Source organism: Periophthalmus magnuspinnatus, chromosome 9 (assembly GCF_009829125.3).
Source record: "Periophthalmus magnuspinnatus isolate fPerMag1 chromosome 9, fPerMag1.2.pri, whole genome shotgun sequence".
In the NCBI taxonomy this organism is placed as follows: domain Eukaryota; kingdom Metazoa; phylum Chordata; class Actinopteri; order Gobiiformes; family Gobiidae; genus Periophthalmus; species Periophthalmus magnuspinnatus.
In genome coordinates, this window is record NC_047134.1 from 19,279,175 (window position 1) to 19,299,435 (window position 20,261).

The following is a 20,261-nucleotide window of genomic DNA, read 5'->3' on the forward strand; positions in this document are numbered from 1 at the left end:
TACATGCATACATGCATACATGCATACATACATACATACATACATACATACATACATACATACACATACGTGTGTATAAAAAAGTTTTGGTTCCAGCCACCAGGGGTCAGTAAAGAACACAAGTTTCTGTCGTAGCTACACTAGTATACACTTGCTCATTTGATAGAGCTGTGATTCAATATTTAATGTAATACAGTTTTAAAATATCTGGTAATATTGATAAATTACATTACTTATTTCTATTTTAATGTTTATACAGCAGCTATTAGAAATAAATCATATACCCACGGATTGTTTTTTTATTTTTTTTATTTTTTTAGATTTGTACTTTAAGCAGTATCAATCTCAGTACTTACAATTTGTTTTGTGGAGGGGTTTGTTTAACTACAAACACTGAAAGAGGACAGTAAGGCCCTAACACACAATTATTTATCCTATGTTTTGGTGCACCGCTATTAAGTCCAATATCAGTCAAACCTGTACAGTGGACTGAAGGGGGTGCAGATGTAGTTGATGTCTCTTTTTTGGTCCATTCATCCATCTTCTTGCGCTTATGTGGGGCCGGGTCACGGGGCAGTAGTCTAAGCAGGTACTCCCAGACTTTCCTCACCCCAACCACTTGACAACATTGATAACAGTGAATAACAATAACATTTTAGACCATAAGGCCTAACATTTTAGACCATAAGACCTTCCCAGGCTAGCCAAGAAACATAGTCCCTCCAGCATGTTCTGGGTCACCTCCCCATGGAGGTGTTCAGGGTGCATTGGAGCAGATGCACCCTGAACCACACCACCTCACCACCTCAGCTGGCTCCTCTCAACGTGGAGGAGCAGCGACTTCGCTCCGAGCTCTTCCCGTATGATTGAGCTTCTCACTCTATCTCTAAGTGAGCACCCAGCCACCCTGCGGAGGAAACTCATTTCGACCTCTTGTATCCATGATCTTGTTTTTTCAGTCATTACCCAAAGCTCATCACTATAGGTGAGATTAGGAATGTAGATTGACCGGTAAATCGAGAGTTTTGCCTTTCGACTCAGCTCCTTCTCCACCACAACAGTCCGATACAGTGGCCGTGTCACTGCAGACGCTGTACTGATCCTGACTGTGAGATACTTGAATTTGAGGCAGGGAGTCTCCACCCACTTGAAGAGGGAAAACTTCTTTTTCCGGTCAAGAACCATGGCCTTGAATTTGGAGGAGCTAATCTTCATCCCAGCCACTGCACACTCAGCTGCAAACCCCGCCAGCACATGAGACCATGAAGACAACATGATCTGCAAATAGAAGAGATGAGATCCTGTTTCCCCAAACTGGACCCTCCTCCTGCCTCTGACTGCACCTAGAATTTCAGTCCATAAATACAATGAACAGAACCAGTGATAAAGGGATGTCCAGTTGCAGGCTAACATGCACTGGGAACAGGTCTGACTTACTGCCGACAATGCAACACAGCTCCTGCTCCGGTCATACAGGGGACCAAACCGCCCTTAGCAAAGTGCCCTGGACCCCACGATCCCAGAGCACCCCCCAAAGGACACCACGAGGGACACAGTCGAATGCCTTCTCCAGATCCACAAAGCACATGTGGACTGGTTGGGCAAACTTCCATAAACACTGGAGGACCCGATAGTGGGTATAGAGCTGGTCTAGTTTCCCGCTTCCAAGAAACAAACCATAATGCTCCTGAATCTGAAGTTTGGTCGGGATTCTCCTCTTCAGTATCCTGGAATAGACCTTACCGGGGAGGCTCAGTAATATAGTTGAAACACACCCTCTGACCACCACAGAGGGACCACCACCCCAGTCTGCTAGTCCAGATGTAATGTCCCTGACCGACATGTAATGTTGCAAAGTCGTGTCAGCTAAGACTCAGTGTGGAGCTCATCCACACCTGGCACTTTACCACCGAGGAGCTTGCCAACCACCTCAGTGACTTCAGTCCGAGTGATGAACGGGTCCACCAGCCTTTGTTTTCTTCTCAGAAGACATGATGGTGGGATTGAGGAGATCTTCAAAGGACAACTTCTTACGGCTTCCACCACCAGGTTTGAGGATTGCCATTTTTCTATAAATAGCAGAAATTATTATTTTATGTATGGTTTTTTTTTGTTTGTTTGTTTGTTTGTTTTTTTTAACAAAAAATGGTGCCATTATTCAACCCCAAAATTGTGATTGTCACTAGGCTTTAATCCATAAGATTTATATTTGCAAGATTGTGGAACCAATCTCTAACCAGTAATGATAAGGTTCAACATGTGGATCTTAAATTTGGATGTTTTCTAGCAGTGAATTTCCCATAGCGCACTTGGCCACTACCCTCCATCTGGGGCAAGCTATTGTGGAAAATGCCCTAATGATAAATATAAATTGCATTCTTTTTGTAATTTCTGTGTGTTTTCTAAAAAGCTTTCAATGCAATGTTTACTTAACTCAGTTAATTTTTATTTCACAAGCCCATACAAAAGCACATAACTAGCTAATTATTATGCATAATTATGTTGTCAAAGAAGTCACTGTTCTTCTCAGTTTTGCAAACACCGGACTGTCGCAATGAAAATGGTTGTAGATTAGTCCAAATCAGTAGACCTGGTACAGTATGTGCAGCTTTTAACAAAGTCACAGTCAATCAATAATCCCCTTCCCCTAACACACACTTACCTCCTACACTGTGACCTCATGTGTCTGCTGCTGCTCAGGGCTTTACTGCCTGGAGACCACATCCTGTATCTCACACTGTTGCCGTGGATACAAGGAAACATTTGTGCCATGTTACAAAATGATTATGCAAATAATTGCATTAATGTGAGTCTTGCAAAGCTTTAAGTGTCTAACTTAAAGCCAGATAGGTTTATGATAAGATACGTGTATGATAGTGTAAGATGATGCTAACAAGAATTAAAATTATTTTGAAGAAAGCTACAAAAGTAGGCCTATGTTAGGAGGTATAGTGTTTGCGGCTTCTAAATCAAAATGAACTTTTGCCTCTTTTTTAAATCAATTATTTAATATTACTTTAATTAGACATTAAGTATAAATAACAGTTTTGTAATTTTCAAAATCTTCAATAATCATGTGACAAAAACACCTCGTGCTGCCATAGCGAATCTCAGTTGCTCAGTTTAACAAAAGCTAAAATGCAAAAAAGAAAACATTTATTAATTTCTACAAAATACCAAAATGTGAAAATCATGATTTTAAGCAAGTTCTATAGAAACCTAAATAATAGTGCGGTTTTGAGTGTACAGAGCTTAGATTATTAACCATCTCTGCTTGTTACATCCAGTATAACTATGACTGCTCTTTGTGTCATAACCGATTGGACATCCCTCACCTACATAATCTATTTTTACTTCAACCTGAAATGATAATATTACAGCAGAAATAAAATCATATCATATTTAGTTCAGTGAATTCAATTTGAGTGTCATAATCTGTTTGTTACACGGCATTATGGCTTCCCTTTTCCAAACCTACCAAAGTTGACCTGAGATGACTCTAGATCCCTCCTTATTTTTTGCCTTTTGCATCTCTGTGCCTTTAAAACGTCAGCCACATCCATGGCAGCGCTGTTGCGTACAATTTCTTCTCTCCTATCTCTCTTACGACTTCGTGTGTCATTTTTGACTTACTTCTCCTATGCACCTGTAGCTTAGCGGGCACATAGTACACCCCTTAGCGGGACTGGTTTGCCCAAGCACCCAAGTCGCCTCTGCTGGCCAGGACATAAACATACCCCGGCGCACGTGTCCTCATGACGTCAGAACTGGGGATTTCCTTTAGCGTACGACACCACAAAACGCTGTGTCACTGCTTTTCCCACACACACACACACACACACACACACGCACGCACACTTATTTGAGCCAGTCTATTTTCGATTTCCTCTTTCTTCCACAGTCTTGTCTCGTTTTCGAACACAGCCTTCTCCATAGCTCTGTGAACTTTCGCTCACTTTCTCAACGGGCTGGCGATAATGGTGGTTTCCAATTTAGCAGTTCCTTTTTTCGCTCCTCCGATACACAGATTTCTCATTAAAAGGACAAGGCGGAGGTTGCAAAGTGGATTTTTGGTTTGGAAATTGGTGTTGGCGATGCTTTTCACATGCACTGGGGAAATGACATGTAATTTGGAACCAAACATTGGCAGTTTTTTTGTATATTTTCTTTATTGTACTTTATCAGTCACTTTTACATGTTAATCTTCTGTTTTCAAATAACTAATCAAATAATTTATTGCTCTATAATTCTGCACAGTCAACATCTACTTTTTACCCTTGCCTAGCTTTGACTCAGCACGTGTTTCTCAGTGCTGTGTAACCCTCCTTTTCGGCTTGTCATTTGTCCCCTTTCACCAACTCCCTCTATTTGCGTTGGTGTGTGCGTGCTTTTTAGACCTGTGCAGTCCAGTCCAGTTTTTGCAGAGAGCCGTGCACAGATGGTGCACAGTGATACCACATACCAGAGGCATTGTTTAGGGAAGGCTAGTTCGAGGAGATAATTGACAGCCATAGTGACCACCCATCCCCCACCAAGCAAACAGCCTCTTGTCCAACCTCGTCGCTGTGTACGCACAAACTCACACGCACAAAAATCCATTCTGTCAATAAGGCTATCCCTTCATCCAGGGCTTTTTAAGAACTTGTATACACCTATATTTTCTACGTCCTCAATCGCTCTCCTTGAAATTCACCCTAGCAGCAGAGCCCAGCGAGCTCCCTGATTGGTTCGCACGCCGCCTTTGTAGCGTGACGTCTCTTCTCGTGAGTGTGTATGTAGCACATGTATGTTTAAAGAGCCAGTGGGGGGAGGGGTAGCGCTGGCGTCTCTCTCTCTCTCTTACACACACACATATGCAAAACAAAATACACAGAAGAGGAAGAGAGAGAGAAAGCTAGTCTAGGTTGAATGTGTGTGGTAGACAAGCTCAAGTGAGGAGCAGAAGGGCGAGCAAGGGAGATTGACACAGAAAGAGGGAGAGGTAGGGAGAGAGAGAGAGGGGGGGTACGTGCGTACTAGTACTCTTGTAAAACCCGATTAAAAACACAAGATGGCTTCCTGAATGGGCTGCCGCTGGAGCACAGACAAGAGGAGGACTGGCTACTACTGAGAGATACGTTTTGAAGGAATAGCGGAGAGGATACAGGGGAGAGAGCCGGCACTATTCTGATGGGGATTTGGCCAACGTTGACTGAACTACAAACCAAGACAGCCCACAAGAACACGGGGTAAATATTTCAAGACTGTTTTAGGAAGGATGGGGTGAGATGAGGTTGGTGGGACACAGTGATAAGAATAAAAAGGGGAGGAGGGGAGGGGGGCAATAAGACAAAACACATTTAACACTGAGGCAGCCAATGATGGAGATGAGGGTGCATTGTGTTCCGATTTTAAATGCTTTGAATATTCATATACCCAATGTCACCGCAGAAACCAGGTCAGGAGAATCATATTACATAATTTATCATAGTGTAAGTGAATCTTTACACTTTTAAATTGAACTAATTCTCCCTCCTATCAGCAGAGGGAAGTACCGGCTTACTAAACAAAATGCTTGTTTCAGTTTCTGGCCATCAAACCTGTTTAATTTACAATGTATTCATAATGTCACTCACAGATTTGACTTTGAGTTCTCCTGTCATAGCCAGTAGTGCTTTCTGAATAGGCTCTTGTCGCATTATTTTCATTGATTGTTATTCTCCCTCGCTCCCTCCCTTCTCTCTCTCCTCTTACATTATGTCCTGCTCACCTCCTCCTCCATTGAACTGCTGCAAAGGTGGACTATCCTGAAGACGCCGGTGCAGTCGGCTGGGGGGATTCTCATCTGACAGCAGAGGTAAGAGTCAGTCATATGTCTAACTAGAGTGTATGTTTTATTACCTGCAAATTTTAGTGCATTTACTCAGGACTTACTTGGATTTTCTTGATTTAAATGTGTTATTTTAGCTGCAGTGTAATCTATGATTTAGTAGCTTAATTTTTATTGCTGTAAGTAGCATTACTAATAAACTGGGGATAACGCCTATAATATATCCTTTGGTGTTCAGAAATCCTGTCTTAGTAATGCATTTTATATAGTCCGTACGGTACTTGTTGCTTTGATGATATGTGTTGGTACTGTTTAATAACTTGGTAATATACTACAAATGTACTACTATTAAGTTCTATGGGGATTGCCTTTTGTTACACCATCCTTTCACTGTGAATACTCACTAGTCAATACTTGTTTCTGTCTGTCGTGTCTGTTGTAGTGGTACGAATTTCAGTTTTCGTAATGCCCCTTTATTACAGTGCTAGTTTTGTTGTTTGTGTTAAACAGATTGACCACTGTGCCAATGAGTTATCAATTTTGCTGCACCTGTTGTTTGCATCGTTATAACTTTCTATGTTGTCTTCTCTTGGTAAAAATTGCTATATATATGTTATTTCATTTGGTCATTACTCTTAAAACAATGACACATGCAGTTGTTGTAAGCTTTTCAATTGTTTTTGTCCCAATATCCTGTCACGACGACGCCCCTATTTGAAAGGTGATGAACCGGTTGCATGTCTTTAATAACATTTCAGTATTTTCTCACCCGCGAGCGCTGAAGCCTCTTATGTAAACGTGATATCTCCGCTCAAACTGTAAGCTAAATCATTCTCCACAAATCCAGCACTTCTAGTCGGACTGCTTTAAAACACACATTCGAGCTGTTTCCTTTCCTCCGCTGACACACAAGTTGCAGTGACTTGGTGATGTGGTTGTTTAAATCGCCCCACGCTCTCTGCTGATTGGTGCTATAGAGCTAACCATGTGCGGATACAAGTGCCTGGCGAGGGGAGGAGGAGCGCGGGGCAGTCCCTGATCCGCTTGGTTCACATGAGGTAAAGGGAGTAAAAGTTAGTGGGTCACGCATGCGTACATCTCTGTCTGATTGTAGGCGGCGCTGTAGTAGTAGTAGTAGTAGTAGTAGTAGTAGTAGCTGTAGTAATAGTGGTAGTTATAGTAATCTGTAGCTAGTGTCAATCTCTCAATCTGTCACATCTTGCCGGGTCGGGGCTCGTGCTTGTGTTTATGCAAAAGGAGCAATAAGGTAGTGACGCAAATGTCCGATTGTAGTAGTACTAGTAGAAGTAACAGCAGCAGCAGTAGAAGTCGTAGTAACCGCTTGTTCAAGTCAGTCAGTCCTTGCCGGATTCAGCACGTGCAAAAGGTATGCAAAGGCAGCAGTAATTTAGTGGGTGATGCATATGTCTGATTGTTGTGGTAGTAGTAATAATCATAGTAGTAGCAGTAGTAGTAGTAGTGTCTAGCTCACGTCAATCTGAGTTGCTCCTTTCACAGCTTTCCGAGTCGGGCCACGTGCTTGTGTTTATGTGGAAAGGAAGTCGGCGTGGCAAGGTTTTTAGTGAGCAAATAAGCTGTTTTGACACTGAAATGATATACTGGCTTAGAGTCCAACTAAATTGAAGAGCTTTCCTTGACTTTATTCTGCGCTGGAAAAATTGAATAACTATTTGTGATAAAATAACATCCATAACCATTTACCTTGAGTAGAGTAGTTTTTACTAGAAACTAGATACTCTTATCGTATCCTATCTCATAAATTTTAACTTTTAAGTCTTACATCAAAATTCATATTTGGATTTCAAGTTGTTGTAATAGATGGATTGCAGTGTGTACAAGTGACCATTGTTCAGTGCTGGTCTGATACCTGTCTATATGTGGGTTGTGCTTTCTGTAAAAGGTTTAACAAACACCATCTGTTTGTCAGGGACAGAGGAGCCTGGAGTGTATGTAAAAACTAACTATTGTCTGTTGTTTGCCGTAGGAGGCTGTTGATGCTCTGTTTAGCTTTTAAGTATCAAAGAAGGTTAAAGAATTATGGTTTAGTGCAGGGGTCGGCAACCTGTGGCTCTGGAGCTGCATGTGGCTCTTTCATCCTTATACTGCAGCTCTGCAAGGCTTGGGAAAATAATAAGTATTTAATTTAAGTTTGTTTTATTTGTGTTAGTTCTTCTTTAAATTGTAGTTTAAATTGGAAGATTATTGGGATCTTGAAATATTAAAATAAAATTGTATTATTTTTCGTCTATCAAAATATCAAAATCTATCAAAACTTGCGGAAGCCTTTATATCTGCCAAAATAAAACAAACAGCTCTCATGCCTCACAGACGGCAGCTCCCAGTCCTGCGTAAAGATGAAAATGACTTTGTACAGTCCCGATCTGTGCAGAGGTTCAGGAGCAAAAGTCTCTGTAGCACTTCATGGATTTCATAAGCAACACACTGTAGTTGTTACAAACAAGTGTAAAGGTAAAAAAAACAAATAATATATACAGTGTTATCTTCATTTTAGATGTCAAAAAGTATTTGCAGCTCTCAGTGTTTTGTTTTTTCGCCCTGGAAACTGGGTCCAAATGGCTCTTTGGGTGTTAAAGGTTGCCAACCCCTGGTTTAGTGAAAATGAAAGAGTGGTGCCTTTATAGGGACATGTCTATAATGTTTAATTGGATGAAGATATGCAGATATGCAGATATGCATGAAGATATGCATTACCATAGTGTTTGGATGAATATAGCAAGTATCTAAACCCAGTTGTCACTAAATATGTGAATCTTTGGATCTCATATCACATACCATGTAAAATGTTAATACAGGAATCTATGAATGTCCTAAATATAAATAGCAAACAGTAGGCTACAGAATAATAATAACTGTAAAAGTATACCAGATTAGCTTGAAAAAACATGTTATTTAAGTATCGAAAGAGTGAACTTTTGTCATGGCATTTATCACGTCTTTTCAAGGTTCAGGAAGTAAAGTTACCACAGCTCACAAGACAGACACCACATAAGCGTGATAGTTTCTCCTTCTTTAGGCTACAGGATTTCCTTTCAAAACATCTCTTTATCTTTCACAGAATTGAGCAGTAGGTGTGTGTAGGTTCAGAAAAACAGATTGAACATTTGAAGATGCAAAACATGTGTGATTGCAAATGGACTCATTGTTAATAATATATTTAGCTTAAGGTGGAATCCCCGACTGTGAACGCAAAGGGTTAACACTGACCTAGTTTCCGTGGCAACATTGAGTTTCTGATGACATCATGGTTTAATTTTAGCCCAATTCCGACATCTGAGGCTAACGCAGAGGGCTGCATATAGACATGCAGACCACACTTTAAAGCATACAGTAATTGTTGTGTTATTTTGGAAATGTCCAAGAAATTTGTACAATTTTTGTAATAAGTTCTACATTTTCCAACTACAAACCTAAATGAATGAGTCAGTTCTATCCTTGTGTTTAGCATGATTACACAAAAGGTAGTATAATGTTATTCAATTATTTCATATTACAGATTGGAAGTTTATTCAGACATTTTTTCTACATATATGGAAAAATTTAATAAAATAAAACTTTAACAATTAGTAGAACTAGTACTTTTCTACTGGAAAACAAGTCTCATTCCCATTCCAGGTTTAAGGATATTAATCTATTCTTGTGAAGTTGATAAAAACCTTCTAGGAGATTAAAAAACAGATCACATGGCAGTAGCCGGCACTACGCCTCCATAAGAGTGTAGTGACTGAGTGGTTTGGCACATACTATAGAACAGGAAGTGGAGTCTTTGACATCATCTTTGTGAAAAAAACTCTTGGCTTCAGTGAATTTCTATAAGGTTTCCATTCTGTCAGCACAAAACCGTGACTGTGGTTTACTGTATAGTGCAAATATGGAAAATGTGGTACATGATTTAGCAATATGTCCCCACTTACCCTCTCAATCATATAGCCTGCCCCTCTAAGGCTCAATTACAGTGCAGTGTGTACAGTGTGTTTTGGCTACGTGACATTTTCATAACTCCCCTGCAGGTTTACAGATCAATCTTGACCAAAATGTCAAATCTATTGTTTAACTTTTGAGCCATAAATACAGCTAACCTAGGAAACTAACCCTAAAATTGCACTGTAAAATCCAACTGTACAAGACTTCAAATTAACTTGTACATTTAATGATGTACTATGTAACTTTTCCGGTGGAAGATTTGCCACTTGCTTGTCTCCACTGAGATGTTGCACAAGCCACCTGAAAAGTGCAACTTTAAAAGAGGATTGTGCAAGTTAGAGTTTTTATACTAGTTTGCCACATCTGGCGTGAAGTGGAACTGCAGTGTTGTGCGCGTTCACTGTGCGCTTGTACGAACATGAACCAAACAACTCTCAAAGACACATCTTTGGCCTTCCTCTCCAGAAACAAGTTAATCAGCTTCGATTCTAGTTTGATAACATTATGCTGGTAAACTCATGAGTTTCTAATAATGATTTGCATTCCTTACAAATAATTGTTATTATGTCATCACAACTGACGTAAAAGCAGCTTGCAAACAAGTCACACAATACTTCATAACCTTGGCGGTAACGCAACAAGGACACAACAAGTGACCTGTTCACAACAAGCTTGCTATTTGCGCACAGCAAATAAACTAGATGCATAATGTGCAGTGCATTTGCCAAACCAAAACACAGAATGTAGCTACACAAATTCAATGATTGGTTACCATCTAGATGAGTATGATAAATATAAGCCAGACACATTATTCCTTATTTTGTTACTATATTTTACCTTCTCATCAGAAGAAAAGGCATTTGTGGGTCCCTTCTTATACCCACCATATTTTGGTCACAGTAGATAAAACCTTTCTTTTCTTGATTTTATATGGAGTCTCTGGTGGTGTTTGAGAAGCGCTGGAGGTCGGTGTCTTACTTGACGATGCAGAATCCTCCATCTCTGCTATAATCGTCAAAAAACCTGCTCTGTTTAGTTATGGTGGCGTATCAGAAAGTCAGGTCCAATGAACCGAGGATGCGTGTTGCACCCCTTCCACTGAGACAACGCGGGTTTTTCAAACCCAAATTGCTCTCATATAATTGACTGTGAGCTTATAGAGGCAGCTGTGGGGTAAACTGAAAAACTCATTTTACACACCAGATAATTGCATAAGTAATTATAGGAGTGAAGTCATTTTGAGCATTTTAATTTGTGCAATGTGCCTTTAACATAGTTTAACGGTGCATTCACACTTGCTCCCACATTAACATTAGGTGTAATCTTGGAATTGAACTTGGACTAGACCAGGACTAAAACAGGAACGAACTAAGGACCAAAATCATCTATTACAACTAGCACTATTTTCTCGATAATGATTGTATTAAGCCCTCCACTTTTGTTGATTAAAATTAAACCCAATGATAGCTGAAATACGCTTGTGTGTGCATTAAGGCCGTGGCCAATAATGATGCAATGATGTCTGCATTTGAGCCCTGTGAGGCTGTGTGCGCTCGGTGCCGCAGTTAATAAAAAATGAATGGCGAGTGTGTGGCGGGGAGGAGCGTCAGCTGTTGCTCAGGCCCTTTAACTCTGTGTGCTCTTCCCTGCAGCTCCGGTCTGAACAGTCCTGGATCCTGGTATAAGCCAGCCAGGTTTTATGTAATGCAGAACCACAGCTGTGTGGCCTTTTACTATCACTCTCTGTAAATATACAAAGAGTCATGTGAGAAGAATCCATATTTAGTACATAGTAATTATAAACCGCTTTTACTATCACTAGAACGATAATATGCCTTCAGGTAATTTCTTCCTAATATATTCCGGGCTAATAGTATCAAGGAAACATTAGCAATATATTGTACATTGCATTATTGGTCCACCTTTATACTTTGACTATCCACTGGGATACTCAAAGTATACAGGCAGTAAGCAATAAATAATATACATAATACAACACAGAAGATTTGTACAGCTAACTCTTCAATCTTATTTTGAATCATTACTATCTCAGGTCAAATTTACAGTGCAGTCTTCAGGTAGCTTATAGACTTATAGTGGGCATACCTATTAAGTAAGGAAGACAGTGATATACTTTCAACTACAACATAATTTGTGTAGTGAAGTCCTTATTTATGTCTATGACATAAATAAGTTGTTGTCATCACAGTCCTTTAAATACATGACCTTATCCATCTAGATTGTACAGTGAAGTGAATTGAGCTGCACTGGCCCTTTAAGACCGGCTACGCCTGACTTGAACATATGGGAAGCTAATCTTAGCCTGAGTCCAGGGAGAAACAAGGCTGGCACAGAGCCACTGTGCAGGCAGGGTTTGTTCTTTGCTCTTTAAATCAGAACCATTGTACAAAACTGACAATGTATTAATGCCAAACTAATATAGAACTTATAAAGGCTTATCTGATGTACATGACTTAGATTGCTTAAGCAGCTGAGTGTACATTATGTTCTTTTGCATCTGTGTACCACTTATGTACCAAGCTTTAATCTTTCCAAAATGTCTTCTGCTGACAACATGTAACAAAATACTTGAACAACTAAAGTATATGATATTCTATTTATAAGATGTATTTAAGTCAAAATCAGTTAAATTTTATATATTAAAAAAAAAAATCCTCACCCTCTGCGGGTGGTCTCATCCTCTCTTTTCCACGCTCGGGTCCTCTACCAGAGGCCTGGGAGATTGAGGGTTATGCACGGTATCTTTGCTGTTTCTAGTACTTCGCTTTTCTGGACTGAGCTGCGTGATGTTTTCTCTGGGATCTGCTGTAGCCACTCCTCCAATTTGGGGGTCAGTGCCCCGAGTGCTCCGATGACCACGGGCACCACTGATGCCTTCAGTTTCCAGGCCTTCTCCAGCTCTTCTTTGAAAGCCCGGTCTGTCTAGTTAGAATTAAACACCAGGGAGAAGAGGTGGGTTTTTAATCTAGTCTTAAACTGTGTTAAGGACTCAAAATCAAGTCGATATTAACAACAATCCTTTTAAATTAATATTTATTCCTCCCATGGGGCTGTTATTCAATTTTTATTTCAGTGTTGTAATTTCAACAAAAATCTGTTTCCAATCTTTTTTTTCCAAATATAACTTGATGAATTAAATCTACAATGGCCAACAATGTAGATTTATTAGACAGTTAAAGCCTTTTTCTTTAGTCCCAGTCACAAAGAGCTGCTTTTTAAAAACAAAGCCATCTCTCTCTCACTCCTCCCATCCCGTCATTATTTTTTGGCAGCTCCACCCTCGGCCCCCACCCTCCACCACCTTTCCATTTTCCTCTCTCCTCCTCTCTCGTCCTCTCAGGGTTTCTTTGTGAGTGCTGCTTTAGGGGGGTCCGGCCTCCCCCTCCCTCAGCTGGGATGTGCGTGGGGACTTGCACGTGCCGAATGTCAGAGCGATACCCTACACCAGAGGATCCCAACCTGACTGGATCTTAAGAACTCCCAGGGCAAATTTCATCATGTTCAATTACTCAAACTGCCAAACTTATTTTTAGACAAACTCAAGTGATTCACAAAGGGAAACTAATATATTTTTGTAAAAATAATAACACATTTAAATAATTTAAAAATAAATTTATTTTAAATTATTTTAAAATAATTAAATTTTACTAGCTGTCATTCAAACAACAAATTCTAATGATATTATTGCAAAAATTATATTATTACTATACTTTTTTCAAGCTTGTCTTTCAGTGTCCAATAAAGCAATGACGATTCTGTCCAATATCAAGAAACTACCAATATTTTTTTTTAAACTCCATAAGCTTTTCAGGCACTCTTAAGATGCATTCACATCGGGGTGACAAAACGCATTGGACGCCTCTAGTTGAACGCCTTTGCATTTGAGGCCAAATGCCTCTGATGTCTCTCCAGGGTGATCGTTGCGGTCTGTGAGTGCCTGTGGATGTTTTGTTTTTCCTGTTTCTTTGTGTATGATGGCAGACCAGTTTGAGAGAGTGGCTTTAATGTATTTATTACATAAAATCCATCAACGGAGGCATGTCTGGCTCCGTGACTAGCCTTTATGCTAGCCGGTGCACCCAGCATAATAAAGTTGCCACTAGTTTGTGGCTGATGTCTTTCTACTTTTACCAGATAATGATGTCGCTAAATCACTGTTGTGTAGTCTCTGATTGGTTGCCGCTGAACGTCAAACGCCAAAAGTTCAGCCGTGTCAACACCAGATTTGCACCGCTCTGACACTTTAAAATGTGCCGAAAAACACAGGGTGACCAAAACACGCCTCCACCATATAGTTTGCATGTAAACTTGACACCCCTGACTCCCTGGTGTGAACGCACCATTAGATGTCCCTGTTCTCTTGGTTGAGAAACATTATCCCAATGAATGTCCCACTGACACCCAAACACCTGAACCTAAGATCCGGGCCTTGGGTAGGACAGGGCGAGTGAGGGGTGGGACCAGACACAGGTGCAGAGATAACACAAGGTGATTACACGGATATGAACATTATGAACAATCTGCAGTCTGTCACTCTTTGTAGACAGATGGATGCATAAACATTAAATACATATGGGCAGACATCCACAGAGAAAACACTAGCATCTAAACACACACTTTTTATTGTAGTATTTGTGGCAATAAATGCCATTAAAACCCCAATAGAACCAAATTAAATACCAAAAACCCAATCACACATACATGCAGACACTGAAGGCAAAGAGGATGAGGTTGCTTGCCCAAGGACACAACAGCAGCATTACTCTGGGTTAACCAATTAAAGCATTCTGTCAGCTTGAAACTAATAGGAAGCCAGACCTCAGCAAATATGCTGAATAGGATCCATTATTTACTCTTTATATTACATTTTCATTGTTACAGTTTACTAAAGTTTTAGTGTTCACACTGTTACTTTTTTCTTGGGTAGAAGCATTGATACTTATTGGTGAAGATTCTGCTGCACCCAGAAATATGTCTTATTATGAACTCAATTAAAATTTAAAACTAAATTGCCGTTTTCAACTAAATGGAAAGGCGCAGGTGTTGTGTCTCAGACCTATTTTTGACTGCATTTTGCACAAGTGCAATTAATAAAAAATTTTTAATGATAATTTTTGCTTTTTTGTGTTAAAAAATATAAATAAAGCAACAATTCTGTCACATATTACTTTTGTATATTGTAGGCCCCTCGAGCTTATGCCAGCATGGCCCTTATTTTGTGTGCACTAGACTAGACAATGCCCAGCTGTTGCACAGCTAACTCATTTATTTTATAGATATATTTGGTTATTTGTGTGTAAAAACATCTTTAATACATGTATTCAAAAGCACAAAACTTACCATTTTAAAGTTTTTTTTTTTTAATTTACTGCACATTTTCAGTGCATCTCTGTAGCCCCTTGTTCCTCCCACCAGTAAACCCAGTGACCCTGAGTGAACAATCCAATACTGTATGCTCACCACGAACATGTGCTCAGTGCAGTCCCGCATAGGAGAAACACATGTAGCTAAGGCTCATTTACTAACTGGAAAAGCTCTGTCTGCTGCAGCAATGCATGGACTCAAATGTATTCTGTGGGTGTGCTTTAGGACCTGGGACGAAAAGGGACGAGAAAGTGAAAGGTAGGAAGAGGATGAGAGAAGGCGGTCAGGCATATCAGATGACCTTGATGCCATTAGACTGCAGGGCGTTCTAGGTCGGAGGGGGTTGGGGTGTGGGGTGTGTGCATGCGGTCAGCTGACAGGAATAGGATGGGGGAGGGGCCGGGAGACCAATATCATGACGGCGATGCTCCCTGTCATGTGAAGTTTATACTGGCTTTAACAGCACCATCAGGCATTCATGTTAAAGAGAGGGTATTATGCAAAACGTATTTTTAGATGCTTTCTATACACACTGCTTCCTATATAATCTTATAATGTTATTCCCTCACCAAAAACATGCCTGAAGAGGTTTTAGATGTCATCCATGCATGTTTCAGTAATTTAATAATCTCTCCTGGGCCCTATTCGAACCCTCCCTATGGTTAGCTGTAAGATTCTGTGCGATGCTCAGCCCACAAGTTTATGTCATCCATGCTCCCATATGACAATTCTCTACAAAAATATACAAAAGCACGATACAAAACTGTCCACAGCAACTTGACAAACCTGATGTCATGTACAGTAGTGTCATTAGCGGGATGCACACTGATTAGCACTCTGAAGGGGGAGTGACTCAGCACAGAGAGCAAAGGGAGGCGAGACTCAGAGTATCAAAATTAAAGTGAAAGTTATAAATGCATGTTAATACATACAATAAGTACAGCATTTTCAAAACAATAAAAGGTAGCATGGTGATCTAAATATGTTATGTGTATGTGTGTAGTTAATACCTCATAGAAGTAAAATACCCCCTCTTTAAGAATTGGAAATATTTATATTGTTGAAGTACATATCGTGTCAATAAATGCATAAAGTAACAGTATTAAAGGTTCTACATTATGCAAAAGTCATGAGCTTTAAGACATGTTAGAATAAACATACGTGGAGCTGTGTTTTGTTTCATTCACACATGTTTGAGTAACTCTTAATATTAGACTGTTTACGTCTCCAAAGCTTTAGTTCAGTAGAGATTTGCAATTCCAGGTCTGAAGAACTCAGCCTGCATATGCAGAGTTTGTGTGTTAAACATGTGAATGAAACAAAACACAACAGTATAGCATAGGTCAGAAAATAGTGTTATATAGGCACTTAAATACATACGTTTCCAAAAAAGTGGTATTGGAAACAAGTTTACTAAAGCCAAAATATAAAGCGTGGCATTGGGACCTGATTTTAAATAGTTCATTGTTGATAAAATACACACAGATAACAGGACTGTGATGAGCATAACGTTGAATGTGTGTAAGGGTGTTTTATGAACACACAATTATTACACTGAGCAAAATTACCGACATCACAAAAATAAAAAAAAATCCTATATGGTTTCCTTCCTCTTTCAGTAATTTAGTAATTTCGTTAATTGCGAGAAGATTTTAATCATCTGTTTTCTTTTCTATTCCTGTAAAGCTCGGATGATATTATACACGGCAAGATTTGCCATTGGTAGACCACATCAATGCACCCTTTGATGTCAAAGTATTGGTAATTCACTTCATATTTTATTGACCTCCCACTTGAGGTAAACAACCCATAAAAAACAGAGATTTTCATAGAGAAGCAGATGACTAACGCTTAGTCATAATCGAGCAAAAAGCACCACACACGCCTTTCTGTGTATGGACTTCTGTTGTCAGTCATCCCTCCTACAAACAAGGCATTTAACTGTGCTGCTGCTTCTACTGCTGCTGGGAAACCGTGAGATCAGAGCTGAAATGGAAGTAGAGTGAGCACGAAGCGATTCAGAGGGCGTAAAAAGGATCATTTTGAATAGAAATTTCATGGGTTAAACCAAATAACGAACATCTGGACTGGAGAGATCTCTGAAATGCCGGGTTACAGCAGGTTTACCGTAAGTGTGGCATCATCTCACATCTCATCTCACTTCTTCTTTACTGATAAGAAATGAATGACTTTTAGTTCTCAGTTTCTTAATAGTCCGTTAGTAATGTTAGTTTGTTGCTGAGTTGCTGGGTTACATTGCTTGCATGGAGGCTGTGTTTTGAATTTGAGGTTTAGTACTGTCTTTGGCTTTATTATAATATTGTACTATTTTGTTTTGCTTTGTCTGGAAGTGACAAGATTCATTTTTTTACACTATTTTTGAAGATTGTTGTGTCTATTGTGTTAATTTACAGAAAATTATTGAAAATGCTATAGCTATAGACATCTTTTTACTGACATATGTGACTCGTTTTTGAAATAGAGTAAGCATGTGACCAAAATACAGTTAATATTCAAATCATATTTACATAGCCACTTTCACTTTACTTCTGCTTTAAATTGGTTGAGTGGAGACATGTATTTTATAATCTACTCCTTAACCATGCTGTTTCTCTCTTTTCCCCTAAACGCCTCAACTGCGTGCCGGTTGCGAGCACATTGTGGTGTTTAAAATGAGGAACTGGTAGACCATGTGATACCGGGGTTAAGTCACATCCTGAGTTTCAACCTTTTGTTTTTTTGGGGGGAAAACACAGGTTTACCGGTGTCCGTTGGTGAGTGCGCAGTTGGTGATAGTAGAATGAACAGACATGTGTCAAGTGGCATGCTTCCTGGTGGGGGAGACACGCCAGTGACGAAATAACTATGCCACAGCCACACACTCTTCGCCTCTTTCACTCTGATTGGCTCTCCTTGATCACGTGACCTACTGCTCTGGTTCTTTCCTTGCTTGCTTTAAACGACTCGCGTGCGCTGTTGGTCTTTTTTTCCCAAACGACTCTCTCCTTACACTTAAATGTATCTAATTTATACCAAGGTGTTTTGCCAATGTAGCTAGTTTGCGGTTTAGTCAGACTGAAAGAGGCAGCGGTAATGAAACAGGCTGTTGTCAATGATGTGCAAGCGACTCTGAAAACAAAACAAGAGAGGTGTAATCGGAAGGTGCAGACAGCGTAGTGGTGGGTGCGGAAAACAAGCTAATCCAGCTGTATGAAGTGATGTTTAGCTCTGCAATATCATAGAATTACTCAGTTCAGGAGATGGGAGCGAACACTGCCATGATGGTGCGCCAAAGCTCCACGGAAGGACACCACACAAGGCCGATGAGCCCGGAGAGAGGAGACATTTCCAAGGATGATGTTGCGGTAGTGAGGATGATACCAAGGCAAAGTGATGGTAAGGAGAGAGCGCGCTACTGTAGGAATTAAGTGACAGATATAGGATGAATCTAGTGATGAACAAATGACAATTGTAAAAAGTGGTGGCTGCTAGCGATGTGCGTACATAGCAACCGCTGCATGAATGGGTAATTGGGAATAGATGTACCAAAAACATGTCTATCGGCTGTGCGTACTCTTGATTCCCATGCTTTTATATGGATTGCGCGATTACATAATCATGATGCACACCAAATACGCTGTTATCTAAGACCTAGCTTCTAGACGCTCAATCCCCAAAGCTTGGTTACTGTCTTGTGCATCTTGCTGGCAGAGTGCAGACAGGCAATGATCGTTTTTGGCACTTTGCTGTAGAGGATATTGGAAAATGGAGAAAAAGAAATAGAGCAGTGTTAACCAGCGGTGGCTTCTTGTCCATTGGCCCAGAGCAGCTGTGAAAGCAGGCACTTAAACCTGTACAACATGCATCAAAGCTGGCGGAAAGACATGTACAGGCGACTTAAACACTTGATGTCTTTTTCCTTAGTGCTTTTTCCTCTTCCTGTGTTGATGTTAGCGGAGTCTGGTAGTCGCTTGTTGGTGGTCAATCTCTCAGCTCCTAAAAAACAGAAAATCATAAGAAAAGGTTATGGCTTTATGGAGTGTTTGGGTTAAAACACAAGAGGTGGGATTTGTCAGTGTTTAATTTTAGCCAAAGCAGTTTCCTAGGCTGCGTTTGCCGGCTGTAGCGCTGGTTCCCCTATGCACTGCTCACAGCACACTCCTCCATTCCATCGTACGTGCCCGCACCGCTTCAGATAATGGCCTCTTGCTTTGCACACACACACTGGGAGAGAGAGAGAGAGAGGGAAGGAAACACAGGGAGAGGCTGCACTGAGAGGAGAAGAGAGAGAGAGGGAGAGAGAGAAAGACATAGGAGGGTGGGGGGGTGGACTCTCTCGAAAAAAAAAAAAAAAAACGCCGAATGCATGTGTTAGCAGCCCAGAGAAAGAAAGAGGATATTGAACGCAAGGGGAAGGGAGGAGCAGACAGAAGCAAAGAAAAAGGCATATGAACTAAACGCTAAAAGAATGAAAAGCGCGTGTGCCGTAGCGAGGGGGAGGTGTGCGCTTGGCTGGCTCCGACTACATAGATCTCCAAGCTGGATCTGATGTGTAAACCGCAATAGAAAGGACGCGCGACAACAAGAGGACCGCTTCTACACTAGGATTTCTATTACCGGCAAGCTTTTCACATGCGACTTACTGTTTTCTGCCCTCCTCGGACATTTAGGATCATGTAAGTATAGGATGATGTCTGGGACAATGAGTTTTAAACCGGCTTTATATTGTCACACAAGCCGCAAAGGGAGCCATGGGGAGGGGGCAGCGTGTGGGGGGTGAAGGAGGGCAAAGCGGCCGGACAGGGGCTGTTGTGTGTTTGGGATTTAGGTTCAGCTGTCTGCACTTGAGCTGCATTTAACCCAGTCTTTGCCAACTTTGAGTTCAGTTTGTCCCCGGTGTAGATATTGTCATAGCTGATTATCGGATGTATGTAGTTTAAAGGGAAGCCGGTCTGGTCCACCTGGTTCAGCAAGATCAAATAGGCAGGGTTTAACGGTTGTTTCACAAATATTACAAATATGTTTGACATTGTAAGATAGATTCATTTTGTGGTACAATGGCCTTGTTATATAGCTATAGTTTGCCTCTATTTTAGATTGTGGC

The 20,261-nt window shown here is 40.5% G+C and overlaps 2 protein-coding genes across 4 annotated transcripts in view; one reads left to right on the forward strand and one right to left on the reverse strand.

Annotated features, from left to right (window-relative positions):
• Window positions 1–20,261, forward strand: part of tet3 (tet methylcytosine dioxygenase 3) — a 43,041-nt gene that overhangs the window by 3,198 nt on the left and 19,582 nt on the right. Inside the window, exons 1-2 of one of the 3 annotated variants that reach the window (XM_055224151.1) lie at window positions 4,973–5,228; window positions 5,777–5,836. The gene's annotated coding sequence lies outside the window, so the exon portion shown is untranslated. Of the gene's footprint in view, window positions 1–4,972; window positions 5,229–5,776; window positions 5,837–19,481; window positions 19,834–20,261 lie in introns of those variants that run through there. The other 2 variants (XM_055224152.1, XM_033972225.2) reach the window with 2 other exon arrangements.
• Window positions 18,210–20,261, reverse strand: part of si:ch211-12e13.1 (uncharacterized) — a 28,681-nt gene continuing 26,629 nt past the window's right edge. The window contains exon 4 of the mRNA XM_055224155.1: window positions 18,210–19,153. Within this exon, the coding sequence (XP_055080130.1) occupies window positions 19,023–19,153 (131 nt within the window). The 3' untranslated portion in view covers window positions 18,210–19,022. The remainder of the gene's footprint in view (window positions 19,154–20,261) is intronic.